General features: G+C 48.1%; 8 protein-coding genes across 9 annotated transcripts; 5 read left to right on the top strand and 3 right to left on the bottom strand.

The window, feature by feature from the left end:
- Positions 1–1,624: 1,624 nt before the first annotated feature.
- E1B28_002552 (uncharacterized protein) lies at positions 1,625–4,249 on the top strand (the record flags this gene model as incomplete). The annotated part of the gene is made up of 2 exons (XM_043159478.1): positions 1,625–3,029; positions 3,093–4,249. 2 exons carry the CDS (start codon positions 1,625–1,627, stop codon positions 4,247–4,249), a joined length of 2,562 nt encoding a protein of 853 aa, XP_043003079.1.
- A 979-nt stretch (positions 4,250–5,228) lies between these two features.
- Positions 5,229–6,602, top strand: E1B28_002551 (uncharacterized protein). The gene is made up of 8 exons (XM_043159477.1): positions 5,229–5,582; positions 5,641–5,652; positions 5,716–5,756; positions 5,811–5,844; positions 5,898–6,062; positions 6,125–6,227; positions 6,286–6,340; positions 6,398–6,602. Exons 1-8 carry the CDS (start codon positions 5,333–5,335, stop codon positions 6,416–6,418), a joined length of 681 nt encoding a protein of 226 aa, XP_043003078.1. The 5' UTR covers positions 5,229–5,332; the 3' UTR covers positions 6,419–6,602.
- A 4,747-nt stretch (positions 6,603–11,349) lies between these two features.
- Positions 11,350–14,368, bottom strand: E1B28_002550 (uncharacterized protein). Of its 2 annotated transcripts, XM_043159476.1 has the most exons (9): positions 14,227–14,368; positions 13,960–14,174; positions 13,306–13,859; positions 13,232–13,252; positions 13,122–13,173; positions 12,879–13,068; positions 12,180–12,829; positions 12,080–12,121; positions 11,350–12,021 (listed from the first exon to the last, which is right to left on the bottom strand). In XM_043159476.1, the coding sequence occupies exons 3-9, from the start codon at positions 13,497–13,499 to the stop codon at positions 11,734–11,736; spliced, it is 1,437 nt and encodes a 478-aa protein (XP_043003077.1). In that variant the 5' UTR covers positions 13,500–13,859; positions 13,960–14,174; positions 14,227–14,368; the 3' UTR covers positions 11,350–11,733. The 2 variants fall into 2 exon arrangements, with proteins under 2 accessions (XP_043003077.1, XP_043003076.1); XM_043159475.1 differs by lacking the exons at positions 13,960–14,174; positions 14,227–14,368 and having other exon boundaries at positions 11,537–12,021; positions 13,306–13,358; positions 13,412–13,542.
- A 24-nt stretch (positions 14,369–14,392) lies between these two features.
- Positions 14,393–15,867, top strand: YPT1 (GTP-binding protein of the rab). The gene is made up of 7 exons (XM_043159474.1): positions 14,393–14,566; positions 14,628–14,747; positions 14,992–15,004; positions 15,059–15,142; positions 15,206–15,336; positions 15,399–15,502; positions 15,564–15,867. Exons 1-7 carry the CDS (start codon positions 14,501–14,503, stop codon positions 15,658–15,660), a joined length of 615 nt encoding a protein of 204 aa, XP_043003075.1. The 5' UTR covers positions 14,393–14,500; the 3' UTR covers positions 15,661–15,867.
- On the bottom strand, positions 15,868–16,998 carry E1B28_002548 (uncharacterized protein; the record flags this gene model as incomplete). The annotated part of the gene is made up of 3 exons (XM_043159473.1): positions 15,868–16,188; positions 16,248–16,333; positions 16,389–16,998. 3 exons carry the CDS (start codon positions 16,996–16,998, stop codon positions 15,877–15,879), a joined length of 1,008 nt encoding a protein of 335 aa, XP_043003074.1. The 3' UTR covers positions 15,868–15,876.
- Positions 16,999–17,045: 47 nt separating this feature from the next.
- On the top strand, positions 17,046–19,071 carry E1B28_002547 (uncharacterized protein; the record flags this gene model as incomplete). The annotated part of the gene is made up of 10 exons (XM_043159472.1): positions 17,046–17,328; positions 17,384–17,445; positions 17,502–17,540; positions 17,595–17,644; positions 17,815–17,903; positions 17,957–18,135; positions 18,191–18,355; positions 18,417–18,523; positions 18,582–18,776; positions 18,828–19,071. The coding sequence occupies 10 exons, from the start codon at positions 17,046–17,048 to the stop codon at positions 19,069–19,071; spliced, it is 1,413 nt and encodes a 470-aa protein (XP_043003073.1).
- Positions 19,072–19,264: 193 nt separating this feature from the next.
- Positions 19,265–19,646, top strand: E1B28_002546 (uncharacterized protein; the record flags this gene model as incomplete). The annotated part of the gene is made up of 3 exons (XM_043159471.1): positions 19,265–19,324; positions 19,380–19,517; positions 19,572–19,646. The coding sequence occupies 3 exons, from the start codon at positions 19,265–19,267 to the stop codon at positions 19,644–19,646; spliced, it is 273 nt and encodes a 90-aa protein (XP_043003072.1).
- Positions 19,647–19,865: 219 nt separating this feature from the next.
- Positions 19,866–21,693, bottom strand: E1B28_002545 (uncharacterized protein; the record flags this gene model as incomplete). Its single annotated transcript, XM_043159470.1, has 3 exons — positions 21,225–21,693; positions 20,143–21,161; positions 19,866–20,087 (listed from the first exon to the last, which is right to left on the bottom strand). Exons 1-3 carry the CDS (start codon positions 21,679–21,681, stop codon positions 19,866–19,868), a joined length of 1,698 nt encoding a protein of 565 aa, XP_043003071.1. The 5' UTR covers positions 21,682–21,693.
- Positions 21,694–21,916: the final 223 nt, after the last annotated feature.

Here is a 21,916-nt window from a genome sequence, read left to right as displayed (position 1 = left end):
ATATTTATCAATATTCTGCAATTCCTTTCCGTTTGTGGACCATCAATCTTTTGAGAGGCGGGGGGCTGGATCGCCTTTCGACATGGAGAAACCTTTTCCCCCTCCTCTCAACCTTCGCGACTTCATACGCTTGTACGACCTCAGCTTATTTTCGGTGCGGCGTTCCCGCGACGACGAATTTAATGCTTTCTACCACCTCCTTGCTCTAACGGTCTGACGTTAGCTACCCGCTATATGGATTAGCGATCTAGGAGCAAGGGGTGGTTGAGATTGGTCTTACGCTATGCCATCCTATTGTAGCCACTCCCTTTATTCATCCACTTGGGGAACCCATACAACTGGACACACGGACAAGAGCAAGACTTTGGCGCAGGGCTTCAACGATATCTGTCGCGATGACTGTAATCAATTGGACTGGGGGACTCCGTTAGCACCGTAGAACGTTTTTCAGTCTCCGGCTGTCGGGACGAGACGGCGGGGAGGCCAGAAGCTTCTTTGCTGCTACGCCACTGTCGGAATCATCTTTACGTGAATTCTTTTCCACCCTTTCATCCTACCGCTTTCTTTACTATGTATGTATGGCGGATCGTCTGGCGTTGGGATCGGGAAACGAGCGCTCTGATACAGATGACACAGATGCTCGTACTTCGATCGACGGACCCGGTCAATTCTTTTCTTCTGATATCTCGGAGGATTTGTTTTGGCAGATGGGCTTGTGTTGTGTCGATGTCATTTCTATATTTTCCTTGTCGTACTAGCACGCGGAGATGTGTCTTTGATGGGTCAGACGTTTGCGTCCGTCGCGTTTCTGATCCCAACGCTGGGGACTACCTTTCCTACTTCGAGACGTTTTCTTTTGTGGGGCCTCCTGTGTGCGTAATTGGGGGATGCATGCACTCCTTCACTGGACTTTGACCATTACGCATTGGCGAAACTCCTCTCCTTCATTTATTATCATTACGACGGCGCGGGGAGTATCTTTTTTAAACACAATCTCCATTTTGTTGATTGATCCATGATTTGCACTTTGACTTGACACTTATTCTACTTACCATCTGTTCGCACGGTCTAACCGGCCAATACTAACGTCTTTCTCCCCTAGACCTCGACAAACTATCGACGCTACGAGCCGGGACGTTGACGGCATCGTTGACTGGGGTCGGGCCACGATTCACGTCGCAGGGCGAAAGAGAGTATCTGGGAAAGCTGGTAGAGAAATACGGCCAGGACGTAGAGCGGATGGCCAGAGACAGAAGGCTGAACACAGATCAACGGACTGAGGGAGAGTTACGGCGGGCATTGGAAAGAGCGGGAATGCTGTAGTGTCTACCGCGCTGGATGCAATTTTCCGAAAACGGCGGCTGGGATGCAAGGTTTGCAGGCAGAGTAGATAAGGTTCAAGATCCCTTTCTCCCGATGGGGTTAGCCGCAGATGGTTAGATGTAAAATATTGCCGTCACACGTCGCATGTGACACCTGTCACGCATGCGCGATCCTCGATGAAAACACCTGCAAATATGAACCACTTCCTTCTTCGACTTTTACTCTATAATTGACTTTTATATAAGTACTTGTAAAAAGAAATGGTCCTCATCATCACGCCCCATCCCTCCCCTGTTCCTCGATGTCCCCCACGACGTCAAACCACTCGTCCTCGTCGTCCTCTTCCCGTGGGGCTCCCTATGCACGCCGTCCCTCGGGGCAGCCCAAGTCCTCCAGGCAGCAATTCAGCGCTTGCGGAGCCTGTCGCATGCGCAGAGTCAGATGTGACCTCAAAGACCTTCCCATCCCTCTATCGGGTCCTAACCCTGCTTGCTCGAACTGTCGCGAACGTGGTCTAAAATGCGTAGATGAATTCGCCGATGTCAAAGCTGTCAAGCTCTTGAGGAGGGGTAGACGATTACAACAGGTTGAGGCCATATATGGCAAGGCCAACAGCAGTTCCAACGGCGACTCTTCCGGCGCTTCAACCCCAAGGCCATCGACAATACCCAATTTACATCCTGATTTTTTTGTATCGCTGTTTTGGTCGTGGTTCAGCATTCAGAGACCCGTCCTGGATCCAGTCGAGTTTCCGGCACGTTATATCCAGGCGCAATCTCACGGCCAACCTCTTTCGCCGCATACTACGATCATCTCTATGCTTCTGGTCCTGTGGGCTTTCAGTTACGGTCTCGACGAACGCGGTATTCCTTTCGCGAGCTCTCCAGGTCCAATGTCCTCGAGAAAAGGTCGCACTCAGTCTATGCTCGGAGAAATTCTCGAGCTGCTCGATATTCATGCGATCATGCGCAGTCCAACATGGGACGGGCTTCGCATCCTCCTGCTGTTGCAGCCATTGGTTGACGAAGACGATTCCATTCATCCGCTCGACAGAGTCGCACTGCGCGACGCCAGCCTTTCTCAGGTCGTTTCCTTGTCTTCACTGTCACTTTCTTCTGCTGCCAATCCAGAGGATCATGCAGCAGTGAGGACAAGGCTCTTCTGGTGCGCATACATCCATGAGAGTATCACCGCCGGCTTGCGTGGTGGCCGGCTTTTCCTCACGACTGACGACCTCGATCTTCTCGCCCCAGTCCCTTCAGTTCCGCTTACTCCGAGTACTCTCAATTTCACCAACTTACATCTGTTCAGCCCTACATCATATGGAAATGGTTATTCGAACCATTTACCTTCTCCGATTTCCCCCACTTTCCCTCCGGATATTACGCCACCCATATCCTCTAGGAACTCACCCCCACTAGGTGGTTCTTCAACGCCTCTTTCCCTTCCGTCTCCTGACTCTCATCTGTTCGCCACTCCACTTCGTTTGTCTACCCTCATCCGTAAAGCTCATCGAATCATATTATCACCAAGAGCATCAAAAACCATTGAGGCGAACGGCGGCATCGTCGACGCCGTTGCAATGAGAGATCTTTGGAAAGACCTCGACTCCTGCTGGGAGGAATTAGCTTGCATTCGAAAGGCAGGTCACGGCGGCGAAATCGAAAAGTGGACCAGTGCCTGGCAACTTATCATTTTTGAGTGCCGTAAGTCATCCACGCAACTTTCCATCTTCTAGACTTGCTAGAAGGCGTTCTCTTCTTCTACAGATAATTTGATCAAAGAATCCCTCAAGCAGTTGGCACGCATCCCGTCATCGCCTGTCTCCCCCACCCCCAACTCTCCCGGCTCCCTCTACGAGGTAGCCACCCGAAAGTGCTTCCGTTTACTTCCCTCGATACTTGGTGTGGTCAAATACAATTTGACTTACGAGGCCACTGACCTTTTCCGCTACGACACCGGATTGGTGCGTGATGGCCTCTTCTATGCTGCATATCTCAGCGCCACCATTTCGAGCAGCGATCTCGTAGACTACGTCACCTCCGTGCAGCTCAAATCTGAGTCAGTTGACGACCCCTCATCGTCTTCATATAACGTTGTCGGATTTCGCGTGGAGGAGGTCCGGCCCGGTCTTCTCCCTATCTTGGACTCGGATGAAGGGGTTAATGTCTGCCTTGCCGCAATGAGTGAGATGGGGTGGACATTTAGTAATGGCGCCTCAGGTAAAGGGGAGCGAGAAGATCTCGTAGGCCTCGTGAAAAGCGTCTGGGAAACACGCAAGGGACAAGGTTTAGGTCCAAATGGATTTTCGCCGCCTTATCCATTTGCGCAGGGTGCGACAGGCACCTTTTATGGGATGAATCCCATAACGGACAGTTTAGATGGAATACCTGCCAGGTATTTGTCTGGGCACAGTTCGTCGCCAACCTCCTCTGGTGGATCACCTCATAGTGACCCAGGACATCCGCACTTGGCGAATTCGATGTCAACCCGTTCATTAGGAGAACTTCCCTACTCGTCAACGATAACAACAACAAGACCGACGACATACATCCCGCCCATTTCTCACCACTCCCAGTCCAATCACTCTTCTCCCTCCTCGTCCACTTCCCTTCAACTAGGTTACTCCTCCCACCCTTCCCCTCATCAACTGCAATCTCATTCTTCACCGCACTTGCAAAACAATCACGCTTCGCAACATCCCATCCTCCCGCCGCTGACGCTTTCGGCCCTTGTGCGAGGTGGTCCTAATACTGCTCCAGAGCTGGGTAATGGGAACGGAGCGACATGGGTAGACTATACACCTCCCGGGACGGCTGGCAGCGGTGCTGGCTCGCCAGGCGTCGCAGGATTCAAATCTGAGATTGGCGACACTGATTTTTACGCTCAACCGACTGGCTATGCCATGGAGTACGCCACTAGCTAAATCTCCTTTCTAAACGCTTCGAGGTTTTGATTCTTTTATTTGTATCTTTCGCTATATCCCACAATGGACCTGAATTGAATTTTGGACAATGCATCACTTTGCCTTACATTACTTATTTAGAACATCTGTTTATTATTTTCCCTCCTCCCACTTGTGACTTCTTGTTGAATATATTGCACTAATTGACTCCCTCCCTTTTCCTTTAGTTACAAAAGCCCTTGTATCTTACTTATGTGCCACTATATTCTTAGCTCTCCGCGTGTTGGTCAAGGATGGAAAATCCCTGTTATATCTGTTGTTGTACTCACTATCCATACCATCTTTCGTTTTTATCTAAGTCTATGTTACATGTTACCCATTCTCCTTCGTTCGAGTCCCCCTTTTGTCCCAGCTCAATCATTGCTTATTGTCCCTGCTTGATCATCTACTGTCAAATTTATTTCCATCATGCGTCGAAGCCGTGGTAGGCAAATCAGATACACGCGAAGGAATCGCGAGGCCAACATCTTGATGCTCGACAGGCTTCTTATATTTCGAACAAAATGATATCAACAAGCACGCGTGGTAGATTTGCTCATTTAGACACACCGACGTCGTAGCACAGGCTATGATCCGAATCGAATATCCTGGACTTTTATTTACTTCCCTTGAGCGGCGGGTACAGTCGGTCGAAAATAACTGCTCCGCGCCGTGGTTGACACGATTAATCCGCTAGGTACCGCCCATATGCCGCAGTCGACTCGCCTTCTAAAGTGCTATCTGTGTAAGACCGTATAGTCGACTCCCTGGGTCCCATGCTACGATGGAAGGCAGCAAGTGTACATCTAGGGTCACTCCAACGGAAAGCACACCTCGAGGCTAATGAAAAGACTGTAAAGGCCTTTTTCGTCAGTGACGGCCCTCCCAGAGGTTCAACCACGAGACAGTACCACATGGGCGATTGTGCCGGTGGGGTAGTTAGCGCGGACTTAGCGCTGGGCACTGCCCCCGGTTCCACCAACCGCAATTTGGAATATAAATACAAAAAGCTTGCACGAACTCTCTTGCTTTCGCTTACCCATCAATATTGACGTCAAGGAAACGATGTACCAGCAATCTTCATATAATCCTCAGCAACAACAAAATCGATACGGATATGCATCCGGAGGATCAGCACGCAGCACACAAAGCACTTATGGAGGTTCCAACGCTTCAAGGCACTCGTCACAGCGATATTCCAGCCAAGCAGCACCTACTAGTGCAGATCCTCAACTTTGGCAGTACTTCAATAATGTCGATACCGATAGGTCGGGAACGATTACAGTGAATGAGCTGCAGCAGGCATTAGTGAACGGTGCGCCGGGGCTCTCCCTTACTCTAGGATCTTCTGACCGGAATCATTCATATTTTAGGAAATTGGACGAGTGAGTATGGGTACATAGTTGAGAGATTTGTAAAGGAAGTTAAATTGAGTCTGTTCCGTGCAGAATTTGATCTAGACACAGTAAAGATGCTGATGTCGATATTTGTACGTTTTCATTTGGAGTTTCTTTACTTCTTCTCCCTCTAAATTTATGGTCAGGACGTCGACCGAAGCGGGACGATAAGCTTCAACGGTACCTTGTATCCTTTTAGAACCTCTCCGTGCATTTGCTCACCTCAAACTTAGAATTCGCTGGTCTATGGAAATATATATCAGAATGGCAGAGCGTCTTCCGCCACTTTGACCGAGACCGTTCAGGCTCAATAGAAGGTCCTGAATTATCAGAAGCGTTGCGATCGTTTGGATATCATTTATCACCGAACCTTCTTAGAATGATAGAGCAGAAGTATGGTGCGTTGAATTCTGGGCTCCTCTGTCCGCGTTACATAAATTCTGATTTGAATGATCGTTAGCTTCAGCTCCTGAATCAGGGTACGGCCCACCCCCGGGAATTACTTTCGACCGTTTCGTCCGTGCTTGCGTAGTTGTGAAGACGTTGACGGAATCCTTCCAACGGTATGGCTCGTCCGGATCTTCCGTTGACCCCGAGTCGTCTAATTAACTCTTACTGCAGAGCCGATGTCAGTCGCAATGGATGGGTGCAGCTGAATTACGAACAGTTTATGTCGGTGAGTGTGCCCGCACAGGTTGAGTCGGGGCAGCAACTGATCTCGTTGGTCATATAGATGGTCCTCAGCGCTCCTTAATCTATTACTTATTGAAGCTAACCTTGATACTCAAAACAAATACAAAGTTATGAACCAAGATATCTGATGCATGACTCTCTCACGATTCTTACATTGTATTCATCGCTGTCAGTACTCGTACATTACTTTTATTACTTTTATCTAATACCGTTGCCTCCGTAATCCCAACATGTGACACACCAGATATGATAAGATCGGAACAGATGATCACTCTTGGCTCAACTGCGGGGAGAACTCGCCTTTAAACGCAACCACCACCACCTCCTGCTCACTTCTGGACCAGTGATCGTTTGACTATGTTTTGTAAGTGATGTTCTCGTTCAATTGTTAGCTCTGTGGCTTACACTTCCTTCAGTTTGCCTTCCTATTTTCTGTACGCCCTAAGATCTTTCCCCTCTGATCCTTCAAAGCTTCTTAATGAACCGTCAGTTGGATGCCAGAATAAAATAAAACCAGAAGGCAACGAACAGCCTGCTCGTTTATGTCCTCATTGTCATAATGGTGAACCGTTCCACCTCCTAACACCGTAACTGACGACTTACGAGGAAACTTGCAGCTTCTGTCTTTGCCGCGAAGAGTACGACCTGGTTCGAGTTGTTCTTTATACCTGTAATACCTTTCGAATCGAAACACATCTGGCTTTGCGGGATCTGTCAATGGAGAGCTCGAAGTGGACCTGGGTGCGCCACACGTCCGTTAACGTATCATAAATCCTATCTGACGCTTTAACTCTTCGCGGACGCAGCCAATGGGAACCTCCTGTCGCAAACGGTGGTGGAATCCACACCGGGCAAGGACTTTTTAGCATCAATCAACCGTCTAACTTCCAGCCGGGATATCAGCCGGGATATATTCCCTCTCCTCAGAGCAAGTGATAGTTGTGTTACGCACCAAGTACATCTACGCCTTTTTATCTTTCCTGTAACATTATGTTCAGTCGATGCCCGCGGACAATCCATATCCGGCTTCTTGTACGTCTTAGTGGGGGCATATGGTTCTTGTCCCTTAGTTCTCGAAGTCACGGACAAGCTGCCGTATTTCCTCGAAGCTTGCTGTTCCCCGCTGCACGTGCGACTTAAGTCCTTCGACGTCGATGTCAGGGCGTCCCATCACTTCCGCTGCGTGTCTTTTCCGGTTTCTTTTTTCCGAGCGTCTGGATCGGAAATATCGTGTGCGTAAAATTTCAAACATACATACCTTATGACTGACCTCCCCTTCAGGCACTTCTGTGGTGTCAGGAGGTGAAGTACATTGAATTGGATGTCCTGTTCAAGGAACGGCGGGGCTAGGGGATGAATTGATATACTCAAACGACTTGCGTGCCACCTTCCCTGGCCTTGTTTAGCTCTCCAGAGTTCGTGTCAATCCTGGAAGCCGGCATCTCAGTGACGTCAAGGACATCAAGCATACTCTATACTTGCCAGTGTCTATCTCGCTCGAAGGTTCATTCATTCCAACGGCATCAACTTGTCGGTAACTATTTCTTTTTCTTTTGACGCGGCTTTCTAACATCAAGACAGGCGCCACATAACGTGCATCGTATGAGAAGAAGCTGATCCAGCCTTCTTTACCAGCATTCGGTCGGACCCGGGAACCCGTGGGTTCCCGAATTTTCGCTCTTACGCTTTTGTCGCACTTTTTTTCTGTGATTAATTCATCATTATATCCCGGTGCTTGAGCGACCTCATGTGAAGTGATGCAGGAGCCAGTTACCCGGATGAGAGGCAAGGTATGAACACTGTCCTTGAGTTTTATCGGGTACTTAATGTGTCAACTCCTTGTCAAGCTCCAGCCTGAGAAATTGGCCTGGTAAGATGACGAGTGTTAATATGCCCATCTACTTTCTGTTCCCGGAGGTGATACAAGATATCTTACGATGAGAATCAATCCAAGATCCAGAATGGGACCAAGTGGCTCGATCTACATTACCCGCTGCAAATCTCTGAAACAAAAGCTGCCGCCAGTTTCCATAAACGATATTATAACAGCTGCATTAGCACTTCTAACCTTGCTGCTGCTTTGTTGCAATGGTGAGTACCGTCTACCTGCTTCAACAGACTGTTGGCCCTTCTGATTTCGGGACTCCATATTCAGCGCCACACCGCGCATCCCAAAGGAGCCGTTCGAACTGGGGGAGTGGGGAGTGGGGAGCGGCGGCGTAATTATGTTCTATTCAGCCTTATTTCCCACTCTCGTCACTATCTGCATACCATCGACTCAACTCAACCCTTACGGAACCAAGATTTCTCATTACACCTGGCAAAGCTATTTCGCATATCATGATGTCTGTTCAATCCGTGCTCCATATGGACAGTTATCTTTTTCTTTGCACTCGTTGACGCACTTCCGTCCTTCTTGTTTGACCTTTCCAGCCTCGGACTGCTGACATGAGGAATTCTTTGGTGTTGGCTAAATTAAGCCTCGAGTTATCAATGTGAGCCGGATGTATATCTGCACGTAAAATCCCTCAAAACGCGATATGACGACACGTTCACCCTATTTCTCAAGCTTGTAAGCACAATTCGGACTTGAACATGTATCATGGAGCTAAATTACCTCAAATCTATCTGACACCAGGCGAAATCATAACTGCTGGAAAAGTCGGCGACTACAACGAATGACAGTCATCACTAGGAGCATCATGAAAAGCTCCACTGGGAAAAGAACGCTAGTCCATGATCCTGGAGTACCTGGCATGACCGTGAGGATTGCCGTGAACACTCTAGCTCAAAGGTCGTTTTTGGACGCTCGATGCCAGAGTTCAGTGGAAGATTTTGGGCACCAGGGCAAGAGTCCCTGGCCTGGCTTTCTCTGATGGTCCTAACTCAGCTGATACTTTGGATCTCAAACTTTGACATCGCACGTTTCTCAAAATAGTTCCAAAGTCCACCAATTTGTCCTTTCAAGTATCCGATCAAATCTGCTCGAAGTACTGTGGATGAGATGGACCATCATTCCAATATCCGGTCAATCATCAATCAACGTTTCGACCCCAGGACAGCTCAAAATGATATTGAGTCAGACACATCACACGGCTCAAAGAAACAGAACTGGTGGGAACGGGATGAACGCCGTACCGGTGGAAGGGCGATGGGCTGAGAAATAATCATGAATAAGAAAGTGAAACCAACTTCACCGGCTTCCTTCAATCTGAGACTTAACGTTCACTACTTCTAGTGAACTCTTTCGACATATGCCCAGATTGCGGTCTGAACTCCTTCAACAACGGCGGCTCTCAGACGAGGTTAAAAGAGTCATATTCCTACTTGAGTACCGCTTGACAGATCCCGACCCTCAACTACAAATGAAGTTGTGCCCGCATGTTCATGTGGCAATAGGGTCGACACTTATGCAAACTGTCCATCTCTCATTTACGGCAAAATGGATGGCATGGAAAATGGGTAGTCCTTGTAATTACCCTTGATTCTCACGCAAGGCGGCGGCGTAAAACCTCTGACTGAGGAATTTACCTCCTGTTTTACTGCCGAGATTTGAATTCAGGAGGGGATTACGGGTGTCAACCCTGTCGCCCGCCGTCCCGTAGGTGCTTGATTTTCTTCCCTCCTTCCTACTTACTTTTCTTTTACTGTCGTAAGCACGGTACGGTGTCATCCCGACTCCCAGATCGATCCTTCGCCCAACAATGGGGAAGACAAAGTCAGTTGGACAGCCTTTCCGACGCTAAGCTTTTCAACACATCGTTCGATAACGAGCCATACAAACTGGCCTACAGGGGACTTGCGTGAGATCCTAAAGAATCGTGGGACTGAGGGATTTATACTAAGGTGCAAGCAGAGTAAAACTCGTATTGTCATTGATTTGAGAAACTTCGAATCACTACTAGCGGTAGGTCGCATTGGATCTAATATTCTTACGGGCGCGGAGGAGGATCAATGGTATACATTCAAATATCACGGAACGAGGGACGGCCTAACGAAGCTTGGGTCAGTGACATCTAGGGCGTACATCACCACAAGGAGTACCAGGAATCAGGATCTTACCGACTTTCTGGACCCCGCTCGGTAAGGTCCCTGTCGTAAGTTCAAACTGGTGAGGGGTCGGAGGGTTATTTGAGGGCACGGTCTCGTGGGTGACAGTCGCCCAGTGGGGGTGGCCTTGCGAAGACTCTTTCCCCTCAAGTGGCTGCAGGAAGCTTGAACTTCATTTCGACTGAGCATCACGCACGCGTGGATGAAAAGTTAATCACATATCTTTCGTACAAGATCAATGGAACCGTCCTACAGCTGCGACTTGCTTTGGAAATGTTGGATCGAAACTGACATTCAGGGCAAACTTCAAAGTGCCGGTCCTCCATCTGATCCTGTTCAGAGGGCGTTAGCTGTCTGTCAGAGCTGAGTGTTCGATCACTCACGTACGCATATACCTTGAAAGTAATCTGGTATTGCCTGCAGGATGCTCCGTTAGAAGTGCCTTAAGGATAGTAGAACCGCTCACTTCTATGCGAATACCATATGTAGATATATACGCATGTCCTATGCATATGTCATGTAAGATGTTCTCAATGACCTAAGCCCCGCTGATAAGTTAGATAGTCCACCCAGCTGTTAACAAATGGTAGATCCCGCCATTGGAAGATCGACTTCAGCTTTTCTGGGCGTGATGGCAGTAAACTTGAATAGGTTTAGCCTGTACTACGGTGGCAGGTGTGCTCCGAATGTAAAAGAAATATAAAATAATAGTCCGGGTCCCAGATGCGAGTGAGTCAGAACGTGTAAGAGGTTTTGTGACACGTCTCCAATCCTCAGTGATCGTGGCCATAGAGCGTCTACTGTGATTCGAGAAATGATCGCAGCTCTAGAAAATCAGAAGAATGAAGAGTTGGCCGTTTGTTGTCGAAACAACGCGGAAGTGAAAACTTCCTACCATTTACACAACCATGGGAATGACCACCAAGGGCATCTTCGTTGGAAGCGGATCGTGCCAGAGAAGATGGGACAGGCTGCACTAGAAGGCCCTTAATCAGATGGTGATGTGCCTATTCAGCCAATGTTGGTGACTAGTCCCGTGGATATAGAACTTTGTGGCCACGGTCCCTTACATACACCACTTGAAGTAAGGACGGCGTTTGCGAATGAGGCGGGCATCGATGAGCAAACAGGGCAAAATTCATATTCCTGTGTCTACTGTATCGATCCCTTGATTAATGTTCAATCCTAGGATCAGCGGAACACGTTGTCTCTGAGAGTAATCAAACTTGATCTTGTATTACATACCCATCAAGAGCATACACCAACGGAAGTCGGACCTTGGCATTATAGAAAGCTGCAGAGAACCCATCGGCCTCATTTGCAACATCACAGACCTCCAGCAAGAAACCTACGCCGCATACGAAACGCCGTCATCGCTGCCGCTCCGCCAATGAAACCTCCAGCAGATCCTAGACTATAAACAATCGGCGCCGCAGGCCTTGCTGGTGTTCTTAGTACGCCCTGAATGTTCGCTGGCGGCGGCGACGATTGATCCAAGTCGGGCCCCCGCTTCGCTCGGAATTGTTCGTATGTGACGTTACGGTCGACGGTTCCTAAGAAGCCCATGGAGGGTGGATGTGTCGTATTTCCGATGAAGTGGACAGTGTAGACGCTCTGTAGGACGGACCTCAAGTTAGAACGTGTGCCCGTTTTTCCTCTAAATAGATCTTACACGAAGAAAAGCATCTCCAAGTAGCCAGTCTCCAGAACCGACCTTGAGGATCATGATTCAAATTCAATGACGGCAAGGTAAAGAAGTCGAGCATACTCACGTCGTCATTGGCTTGTATCCCCCCGATACACCATCCACTTTCATGTTCACCTTCGTCCCAGTTGACATCCTCATAATCGATGGGAAGCTCTACATGACGGTCCCTGTTCCCCAAGACAAGCCGAATGTCAACGGCCTTGTTGCAACGTACCTCCCAGATCTTCTCATTAGTGTTATACCTAGCAGCGGAACCAGTCGCTCCCCAGATCGCGTCGACGTCACTAGTAGGACCCACGATAAGTGTGGTGCCGGTGTCGACAACTGCGATTTGTGTGTCGCGTACTCCACGGACGGTAGACGGTGATAATTGCACGGGTTGTCCATCGACGATGAAAGTTTGAATAGAAACCTTCCAGTAAGTGTAGCCACTTGCACCAGCCGTGGAAACAGGGGTGAAGAAAAATTCAGAAAGGTGGGACGCATATTTCTCATCCAGCTGCCCAAAGGTCAAAGAGGAGGTCGGATCGTTAGGTCCAGGGCTAGTTCCGAGTTTGATGGCAAAATAGGGTTCATCCAGATATTTAAAGATGTTCTCCAGTACCGTTGGGGCAACGTTGGGAGAGATCGACGCTTCCGAAGGGAAAGAAAGACCGAGAATTCCAGAGTGCCCGTTACCAGCCAGATTCATGTCCTTGATGTCGTCGGCGAGCCCTGTTCACGTCGAGTGAGGGAGGTGTTGTTACAAGTAAGGACGACGTACCAAAGACTTGAGGTCTGATCTCGAATGATCCTAATGACACCACGTCAAGGGCGACAACTCCTGATACTGACCCTTTGAGATATGAAAGATCGAATGGCGTTCCCAGAGTTTCTAAGTCCTTAGACGATGGTTGAGAATATCGTGAAACCGAAGAACAGTCTTTTGAGGAACATTTATCCGACACGACCCACTTATTTGAGGATCAATCCAACGAAACGTAGCTCGTATAATAGAAAAGCTCACTAAATCTGAAGAACCAGTGTCCAAGATCAATGGAAAAGATTGCCCGCCAATCCTTCATTGTATGAGATCAGAACAAAATGAAGTGAGGCGGAGTAGGTCTTCAAACACACCGAATCGGGACAAGGTAAGAGCTGGTTCGGACGATTGACAAAAAGCAATTCAAAGAATATAAACAAGCCCTCACAATTTGTTCTGATTAGAAAGCATCATCGAACTTTGCGAACGGCGGAATCGGAGCTGGTCATTCTGGACTCGAGTAATGGGAAGTTTGGAACCTTTTTGATACTCGCCTTGAGTAAAAGGAGTGGATGGATTTGAAGTAGCAGCTGTAGTATGAAGTACAGTCATTGATAAAAGAGCGTAAACCAGAGAGGGCATAATGACATGTATTAGAAGAGAGAAGAGAGAAAGGTTCACACGTGCGCGAACATTGTGGCGCAACCCATCAAGATTATGAAGACAACACAGCGATCATCTATAAAAACGTGTTTTTCTCTACAGACAGTATGTAATTGCATGAGGCGAATATGGTCGAATCAACGAAGAATAAGGTGTTCTGGGTTGTCGGCCCGACCAACGAGGTCAGGGTAAGTACTGTATGTCCGGCGTCAAGCTTCGAAGTGTTGAATGACATAGATATGGTGTTTTGACTGTCTTCCTGGAATCTAGATTTTTCACGACTGCTTCACAGCTAGAACTGTTGATTGGTCTAATCCAGGACAAAACACAAAAGACCACCTGGGAAGAGCATAATAATCAGTTACTTAAGGAGAATCGGGTCCCATAGAATGCGAGGTGGTCCGTAAATCACCGCGAAACAAGCTACTCGCCAACTCACCAGGATCATGCATCGCATCATGGCCAACTCGACTCAAGGTTGTTCATGATTTCCCCCGTTTCACACCGCCCCCAAGCACAATATTCGTCGATTTGACTGCCTGGAAGTTGAAATAAGGCTGGAATCCAGACTGCGGGAAAAGAAGACCAGCAACTCGACTGCAAAGAGCATGAATACCCCAGTATCGCATGCTCAAAGTAGAAGATTGCCTCTTTCTAGCGAATGTGTCTGTAGCGTTCCTGAGCCCATGAAAGGGATAGTTCGTACAAGGCCCGAGTTCCGTAAACAGGCTGGTTGAACGCCGGCTCAAGTTGAGAGCCAAATCGATTGCTGAGGAGCTGTGCCAAACGTGGCGTTAAAAACGATCCTCTTGGATGAACAACTTGCAGAGAGCGATGGACAATAGCGGGATGCCGAGCATTACATAATCCCCCCAGGAGCAGACACGCGTCTTCACTGCCTTGAGTGGCCTTACAACTCGACCACAACCTCTACATAGTTCCTCTCTCAACCGTCGTCCTCTTCTCGCAAACTTTTTACGATGCACACGAGTGAATACGATTACCTCTTCAAACTCCTCCTCATCGGTGACTCTGGCGTTGGCAAAGTTTGTCGTCTCTCTGGCTCGGCAAACAAAGCATTGAACGACTCCTTTTTTTCTTTCACAGTCTTGTTTATTGCTGCGTTTCGCAGACGACACATACACGGAAAGCTACATCAGTACCATTGGAGTTGATTTCAAGATTAGGACGATTGAGCTGGAAGGAAAGACCGTGAAGCTGCAAATCGTCAGTACCTTTCTGTTTTGACTCTTATCTTCTTTTGCCACTTCTGTGCATTATGTGTCCCGATTCTATCTCTTATTTACGCAACTTGCGCTCATTTGTGGCGAGGTGTCATGCTAAACTGTGTTGACTGGGGTGATACCCCAACGCCACCCTTATCATGTTCCATATTTTCTAACCCTATCCTCATATCGTTTCCTTCCGTCACCATGCATAAGCAACTGACAATCAACTTCAACTTATACAGTGGGATACAGCAGGTAGCTTGTTAGGTGTTTGGGGTGTGAGATGACATATTCTGATACACTCGACAGGCCAAGAACGTTTCCGTACTATCACATCTTCTTACTACCGTGGCGCTCATGGTATAATTGTCGTTTATGATGTTACCGACAACGGTGTGTTCTCCAGTTCATCTCGGATTGATCGCTCTGCTCAACATATCGATATGTAACTTCTAGACACTTTCACGAACGTCAAGCAATGGCTTCAGGAGATTGACAGATATGCATCCGAGGGCGTAAACAAATTGCTCGTGGGTAACAAGTCGGACTTGACGAGCAAGAAAGTTGTGGAGTATACCGTCGCCAAGGTGTGTTTTTAGTGTGCGTTTTGTTCGTAGTCATAGTAGTCATTAATACTCTTGACACAAAGGAATTCGCTGACCAACTCAGCATCCCCTTCCTCGAGACTTCGGCTAAGAACGCAACCAATGTCGAGCAGGCTTTCTTGACTATGGCGAAGCAAATTAAGGACAGGTAATGTTCCAAATGCCTTTTACTTGTCACGTCTTGATTGCTCATTCGTCATCAATTACAGAATGGGATCTTCATCGACTACACCTGGTGCGGGCAAGTCGACGGTCGTCACACCAGGACAGACCCTGGCACAGCAGCAATCCGGCGGCTGTTGCTAAATCTCCTGGTTCTTTTCCCCATCTCTTGATTTTCCCATATTCACATTTGCTATTCCTCATGGACCTCCTTCCAGCTCTTACCTTTGGAGCTGAACATTTTACCAAGTAGATCATGGGTCCTCCTTATGTTTTACTGTGAATATAGTACTATTGCATAAAACTTCTTATAATATGGCATACTACGATTAGCGTGAAATATGTTTTATGACTATGACTTTAGCTTGATTCTCGAGCTTTCCTCTTCGCCTGAATGTCTTCCCAGGTTTGACTGACAACAGCTTTCATTCTGTCACGCCATTGGGTACTTCCTTTTCCGTCTTCGTCTTGGCTTGCGATAAGCATATATGGCACACCTCGGTCGCCCGATATGCTCACACCTGGAACGAGAGGAAGTTCCGCGAGAACGGGAAGAGAAAGAGACCTGGCAGTATTATGAAAGGAAGCGGGAGGCCCGAATATGTACTGTGGGTTGGGGTCCTTGCACGTCGGGCAGAGATAATAGGCGTTGTTGAGGACTATCCCGGTTAGCTTGAGACTGGAGTCAGAACAACGCGTATTGAAAAAATGAAAACGTTTTCCATGCTCACCGGAATTTCCAGTTTACGCAGCATAGATATTCCCCGTCGTGTATCTGAGAGTGAGACGTCTTGCGGGGTTGATACCAGGATTGTGCCTTTCCATCGAATGAGCCTGTCCTAAAAGAAAAGTGATGGATGAAAGCAACTGACCATCGACTTTTACTAGCTGCCCCACACTTAGCGGTATGTCCCCCGTTCCAGGTGGTAAATCCACAACAAGGACGTCCAAAGGGGGGTATTTACCCTCAAACGACCAGTCTACTTGGAATAACAGCTGTTGAACGGCTTTTTGAACCATCAAACCCCTCCATACTACGGGTGTATCTTCTTGTGAACCTTGCGACCTCGGAAGAAGATACGCCATAGACATCGTCGGAACGGCATGATTCGTAACCGGTAATAGAGCACCAGAAGAAGTCGAAACCTCTGGTTCTTGAGCGTGTTTGAGACCCATAAGAGTAGGTATAGAAGGTCCGAATATGTCTAGATCCAGGAGACCCACCCGCAATCGACGACTGGGTAGCAGAGAGAGCGCAGTGGCGACGTTGGCTGCGATGGTGGACTTACCTACGCCACCTTTGCATGATGAGACCAGGAGGACGTGGTGGACGTTGGGTATGGATCGCTTTGGTTCTATTCCTCCAGCTCTTCTAGGTATTTGAGGTGCGGGACGAGAGTTGTTTTTTGGTAACCCAAGCGGATTGTCGTGCGGATTGCGGATGGTGGTCGTAAACAACCGGCGAAACATGACATTGATCATGACGCGCGGACGGGCCCTCGTTCAGTACTCTCTATTTCAAAACACCCATGAGCAAGCGCGTACTCATCTTCCTCGTCCCTCTCTTTCGCCATGTCATAGCAGCCGTAGTCTCCAAAGTCACCAAACCAGAATCACTGTCTCCGGACAACCCACAAGGCGAAACGAGTTCAGCTACTTTCTGGTGGAAACTCGGTGTTTCTGCCGTCTTGGTTCTCATGGGTGGTGTATTTGCTGGCCTCACGCTCGGCTTGATGGGTTTGGATGAACTACATTTGCGAGTTCTCTCTGCTAGTTCGGACGATCCGAAGGAGAAGAGGAATGCTACCAAAGGTGCAGTTACTCTCAACTTAGTCTCGGGATTCAAACTGATAGACGCTCTGTCTAGTCTTATCTTTGATGAGGAAAGGTAGACACTGGGTTCTGGTTGTCCTCTTGCTCAGCAACGTCGTATGTACACCCCACACCATCCATACTGACCCGTTGCTGAAAGTTCTAAAAACCAGATTATAAACGAAAGTTTGCCCATCTTTCTTGATAGTGCTGTACGCTCTTTGCAATTCTTCTGTTCGTGAACATCTAATTGCGACCGATTCAAGATTGGTGGAGGTATCGCCGCGGTGGCGATCTCTACGGCTGCTATCGGTAAGTCATGAATTCTTGGATCCTATCCGAGACAACTCACTTCTTTAAAAGTTATCTTTGGGTACGCCCTCTAATTCGATTTTTGCACTCTGACTTACAGTTTGCTATCCATATAATAGAGAGTGAGTAACGACGTTCTGTTACTTTTGTATAATTAGACAACCCCCTAAACAGAGTGATTCCTCAAGCACTATGCGCACGGTATGGTCTTTCGATTGGTGCCACCTGCGCACCATTCGTCTTGGGTCTTATGTGGATTATGGGTATGTATCCCACCGGCTGATATTCTAATCAAGTATCTGAACTGGGACAACAGCTCCCATTGCATATCCCATAGCCAAGCTTCTTGATTGGACACTCGGCGCTAACGAGGCACACACGTACAAGAAGGCTGAACTAAAGAGTTTTTTACAATTCCATCGAACTGGCGAGGAACCACTTCGAGATGACGAAATCAGCATTTTGAATGGCGTTTTGGAGTTGAACAACAAGAGCGTGCGTGCTCGAAGATCTTTCACTTCCTTGTGACTGAACGTGTTCTTTTACTCAGGTCGAACAGATCATGACAGCGATGAAGGACGTCGTGACGCTTTCGGCTAACACGATTTTGGATCATGACACGTTGGATCATATTTTGTCGAGCGGGTTTTCGAGATTCCCAGTCCACGAGCCTGGAGACAAACTTGCGTTCATCGGCACTTTATTGGTCAAGAAGGTATACGATTTGATTTTTACATCCCGAATGACTTTTGAATGACCACCGACTTTCTTTGAAGCTTTTACAATATGATCCGTCCCAAAGGTTGCCGGTTTCGAAATTCCCTTTGTCGATCTTACCTGAAGCACCTGGTTCTATCAATTGTTTTCAAGCCTTGGATTACTTGTGGGTATTTAGTTGTTGAGTCTTGCAGCCTCGATTCTTACCTCTTTCTTTTCTATAGCCAAACTGGACGTGCACATCTATTGCTGATAAGCAAGACACCAGGAATTGCAGGCGGAGCAGTTGGAGTAGTCACCCTTGAAGATATCATCGAGGAAATCATTTCAGAGGAGATCGTGGATGAGACGGATAGGTATGAAGACAATGTATCAAAGAGAAAGGCCAGACGGGCGACGACAGCTACTATCATGCGAGGGTGAGGGCGCACGCCTGCTTTGTTTTGATTCCTTTGACGAAGGTATTCTAGGATTGTTGAACGTGGGCTAAAGAGACGGGATTCCGGTGGTGCCTCCCCAAGGCTTGGACCGGACGACAGTACTTCACAAAACAGGATATCTTACGCGAACGTAGCCAACAGAGTCTTACAGGAAGAGCCACCTCAAGAGGAGGATGAGGAGGGGCAAGATACGGAAAGGCGCCCATTGTTAGGGAACGGTGTTAAAAGTTTCTACGGTGCTTCGGGGATTAGTGAGAGTCCTAAGGGAACGTAGGGAGACAACCAGTGTTTATAGAGCATTTCTTACATCCTTTAGCCCCTTTCATCTTATTACTCATTGACTTGACCTGCTCATTGCTTGAAATTATCATACTTTCATGTTCTGTTCTTAGGATGGAGTTATGGGCAGTTTAGGGTTACCTAGGGTTAGTTGACATCACCATTTGAATTCAAAAATCTTCTTCACTATGTTTTCCTCCGCATCATCCAAAGAAAACCCGGACGAAGTACTCAAGAACTTTGTTTCTGTATGTTATACGAAAAAAAACCGTCCTCGTGTTTCTTCTAATTAAGTACTTGCAGAAGACACCGAATACGCGATACACTTTCGACAGTGAACGAGACGCGCCTGTATCTGAAATATGTCGTGAAAATGGTCCACAAAGTCGGGAATGCATTCAGATACGGATGAACTCCAAACGAATGTTTGAAGCAATGCAGGTGCGCAACATCTATGCGGCAGGCTTAGAAGTTTTATTGATTTCTTTCCGGTAGTCTTTGGGCTTTTTCTGTGCTCTTCCCATCGACCCAGGTAAAACGTATATGGAGTGCAAGCCTTTACCTAAGTAAATTGCCTCGCAACATACCGTCCTACGAACCCATGTAGAGAGAAGGAGAGAGGGGGAGAGGGAGCATACCCATCGTGTACTCTTTCACTCCTTACTCAAATGACCCAGTCTTTGGGACAAAGTGGATAACCTCTTTTATCATTCGAATTACGAATTCAGCTCAGCATACAATCCTCTCGTCGTTCGATGGATGAATCAAAGTTAAGTATGCGCAGACGTTTTATACCGATACGGGTACCTTATTCCTTTCACCAACATAGTCGATCCCGAGAGCTCCCTCTCTTGCCAGGTCCAACTGAGCAGACGTGGCCTTTCTCCTCACTTCCGAGGCCCTCAAATCAATGGTTGACAGCTCGAAATCATGAAGCGCACGTCGCGTAGCCCTATAAACGTTTTTATACTCTCGCTCAATGTTCAACTTGTCCTTGTATTGACTCTCAATCTGATCCATGAGGGTTCAATATTCTCCTGAGAGACTAGATAAAAAGGAAGCTCACTATAGTCTGTGCATTCTTCAGTTGTTTATACATCGAATGCTCCCCAAGCAGCTGTTCATAGGGTACAATCTCCATCACCGGAGTTGGGGCTTGACTCGGTATTTGTGGTGTCGTTGGAGCGCTACCATTATACGGTGCAGAAGCGGGCGACTGAGAGTTGACGCCGCCAGATGTACTAGGAGCAGCGGTAGTGTTAATCATACTAGTTGTAGGTGGTCCACGATGTCGAGGTCCCCGAGGTGGTTCAGCACCAGTGCCTCGGAATGGTCCTCCTACTCCTCGTCCAACACCACCAACACTACCTCCACGGAAATCTCCTCTTCCTCGTTGTGCCATTTGCATTCGAGGCTGTCTTGGTAGCTCTCCGGCCCCACGCGGTTCTCGCGGTGGACTAGGTTGTCTCGGTGAAGAAAATTGGGGCGATCGTTCATAGGTTTCGGCGGGTGCTGTTGGTATCATCTGTATGTCTCCATCCCCGTTCTTCGTTCCAAGTGGTGACTGCGGTATGGGCGACTGCCGCCCACTATCAACAACCATACCCTTGGATACCGGTGAAGATATCGACAGTTGACGTTGTTGATAACTGGGTCTCGGGGGCGAACGAGTTCTGCTTCTATGCCTTTCCATTACCGGTTCCGACGTTCTACTTCCTGACCCTCTCCCACCTTCAACGTGCTCTCCGAACTCAACCTGAGAATCCCGTCGACTGCCTCTTGACGCGCGTGAAGGAGGACGTGAATGCCGCCGTGTCGACAGACGATCAGGAGAAAGACTTCGGCGCCGATCATCACGATATGGAGGTGGTTGGTGCCGGCGAGGGGAGGGTGAACGATAACGCGACCGAGGAGAGGGAGACCTCGAGTACGGACTCCCAATAGAATGGTTCCCAAGTCTTAGACGTTTCGGGGGAGGTGGTGGGGAACGGGAACGTGATGAAGTTCGACGAAATGGTGGTGAACGACTACGACTGTATCGACGTCTAGGAGGTGGCGACCTTGAGTTATGCCTGTAGCTGTCAGCTAGATAGATTTCCCAGTTCAGAAGTTAATTTACTTTTTTCGACGGAGGGGGGGAATACGCACGGTATCTCGGTCCAGGTGAAAGAGGTCGTCTCCGATGCCAGTCGTCTCTGCGGTCTGGTGAACGGTCGCGAGGTCGATAATAGGAAGGTCGATCTCTGTCTCTATCTCTATCATAGCTCGGTCGCGGTGGGGGAGAACGCCTTCTATCGAAATCTCGACTTCCTCGGTATGGGGGAGGAGGAGGACCTCTTCTGTCATACTCATCGAAACGAGACCTCTCTCGTGGAGGAAATCTATCCCTATCATTCCAGACTCTGTCTCTTTCATGGTCTCTATCTCTTGGGTCGTAATCTCTGTGATAACTTTCTCGTTCTCTTCGAGATTCGTAATGGTCTCCTCTAGGAAGGTAAGAAGACGAAGGGTATCTATCACGGTCGTCAGGTCCTGGAGGCCCTAGATGTCTCGGGGGACGATCTGGAGGAGGTTCGAATGTGGGACGTGGAGGCAGATCTGCCATGGTCGTTGTCGCTGTTTAAGTCACTGTCAGCATTCCACGGTTGTTTGTCCCTATTGTTAACGCAATGAGTGTTCTCTCTTTCCTTCCGCCATCCTAAATCTAATTCATAAGACCTCACGCAGTTGAATCTTTCCGTTATAACTCGTCGACGTTGTATAAACTCTAGCTGAGGATTGAAATTTTTCCCCCCCGGACCGCTAAGTGTAGGTAACGGACCGTGCTCGATATTTATGTA

Source organism: Marasmius oreades, chromosome 10 (assembly GCF_018924745.1).
Source record: "Marasmius oreades isolate 03SP1 chromosome 10, whole genome shotgun sequence".
Taxonomy (NCBI): Eukaryota; Fungi; Basidiomycota; class Agaricomycetes; order Agaricales; family Marasmiaceae; genus Marasmius; species Marasmius oreades.
This window is presented reverse-complemented; position numbering and strand designations above follow the sequence as displayed.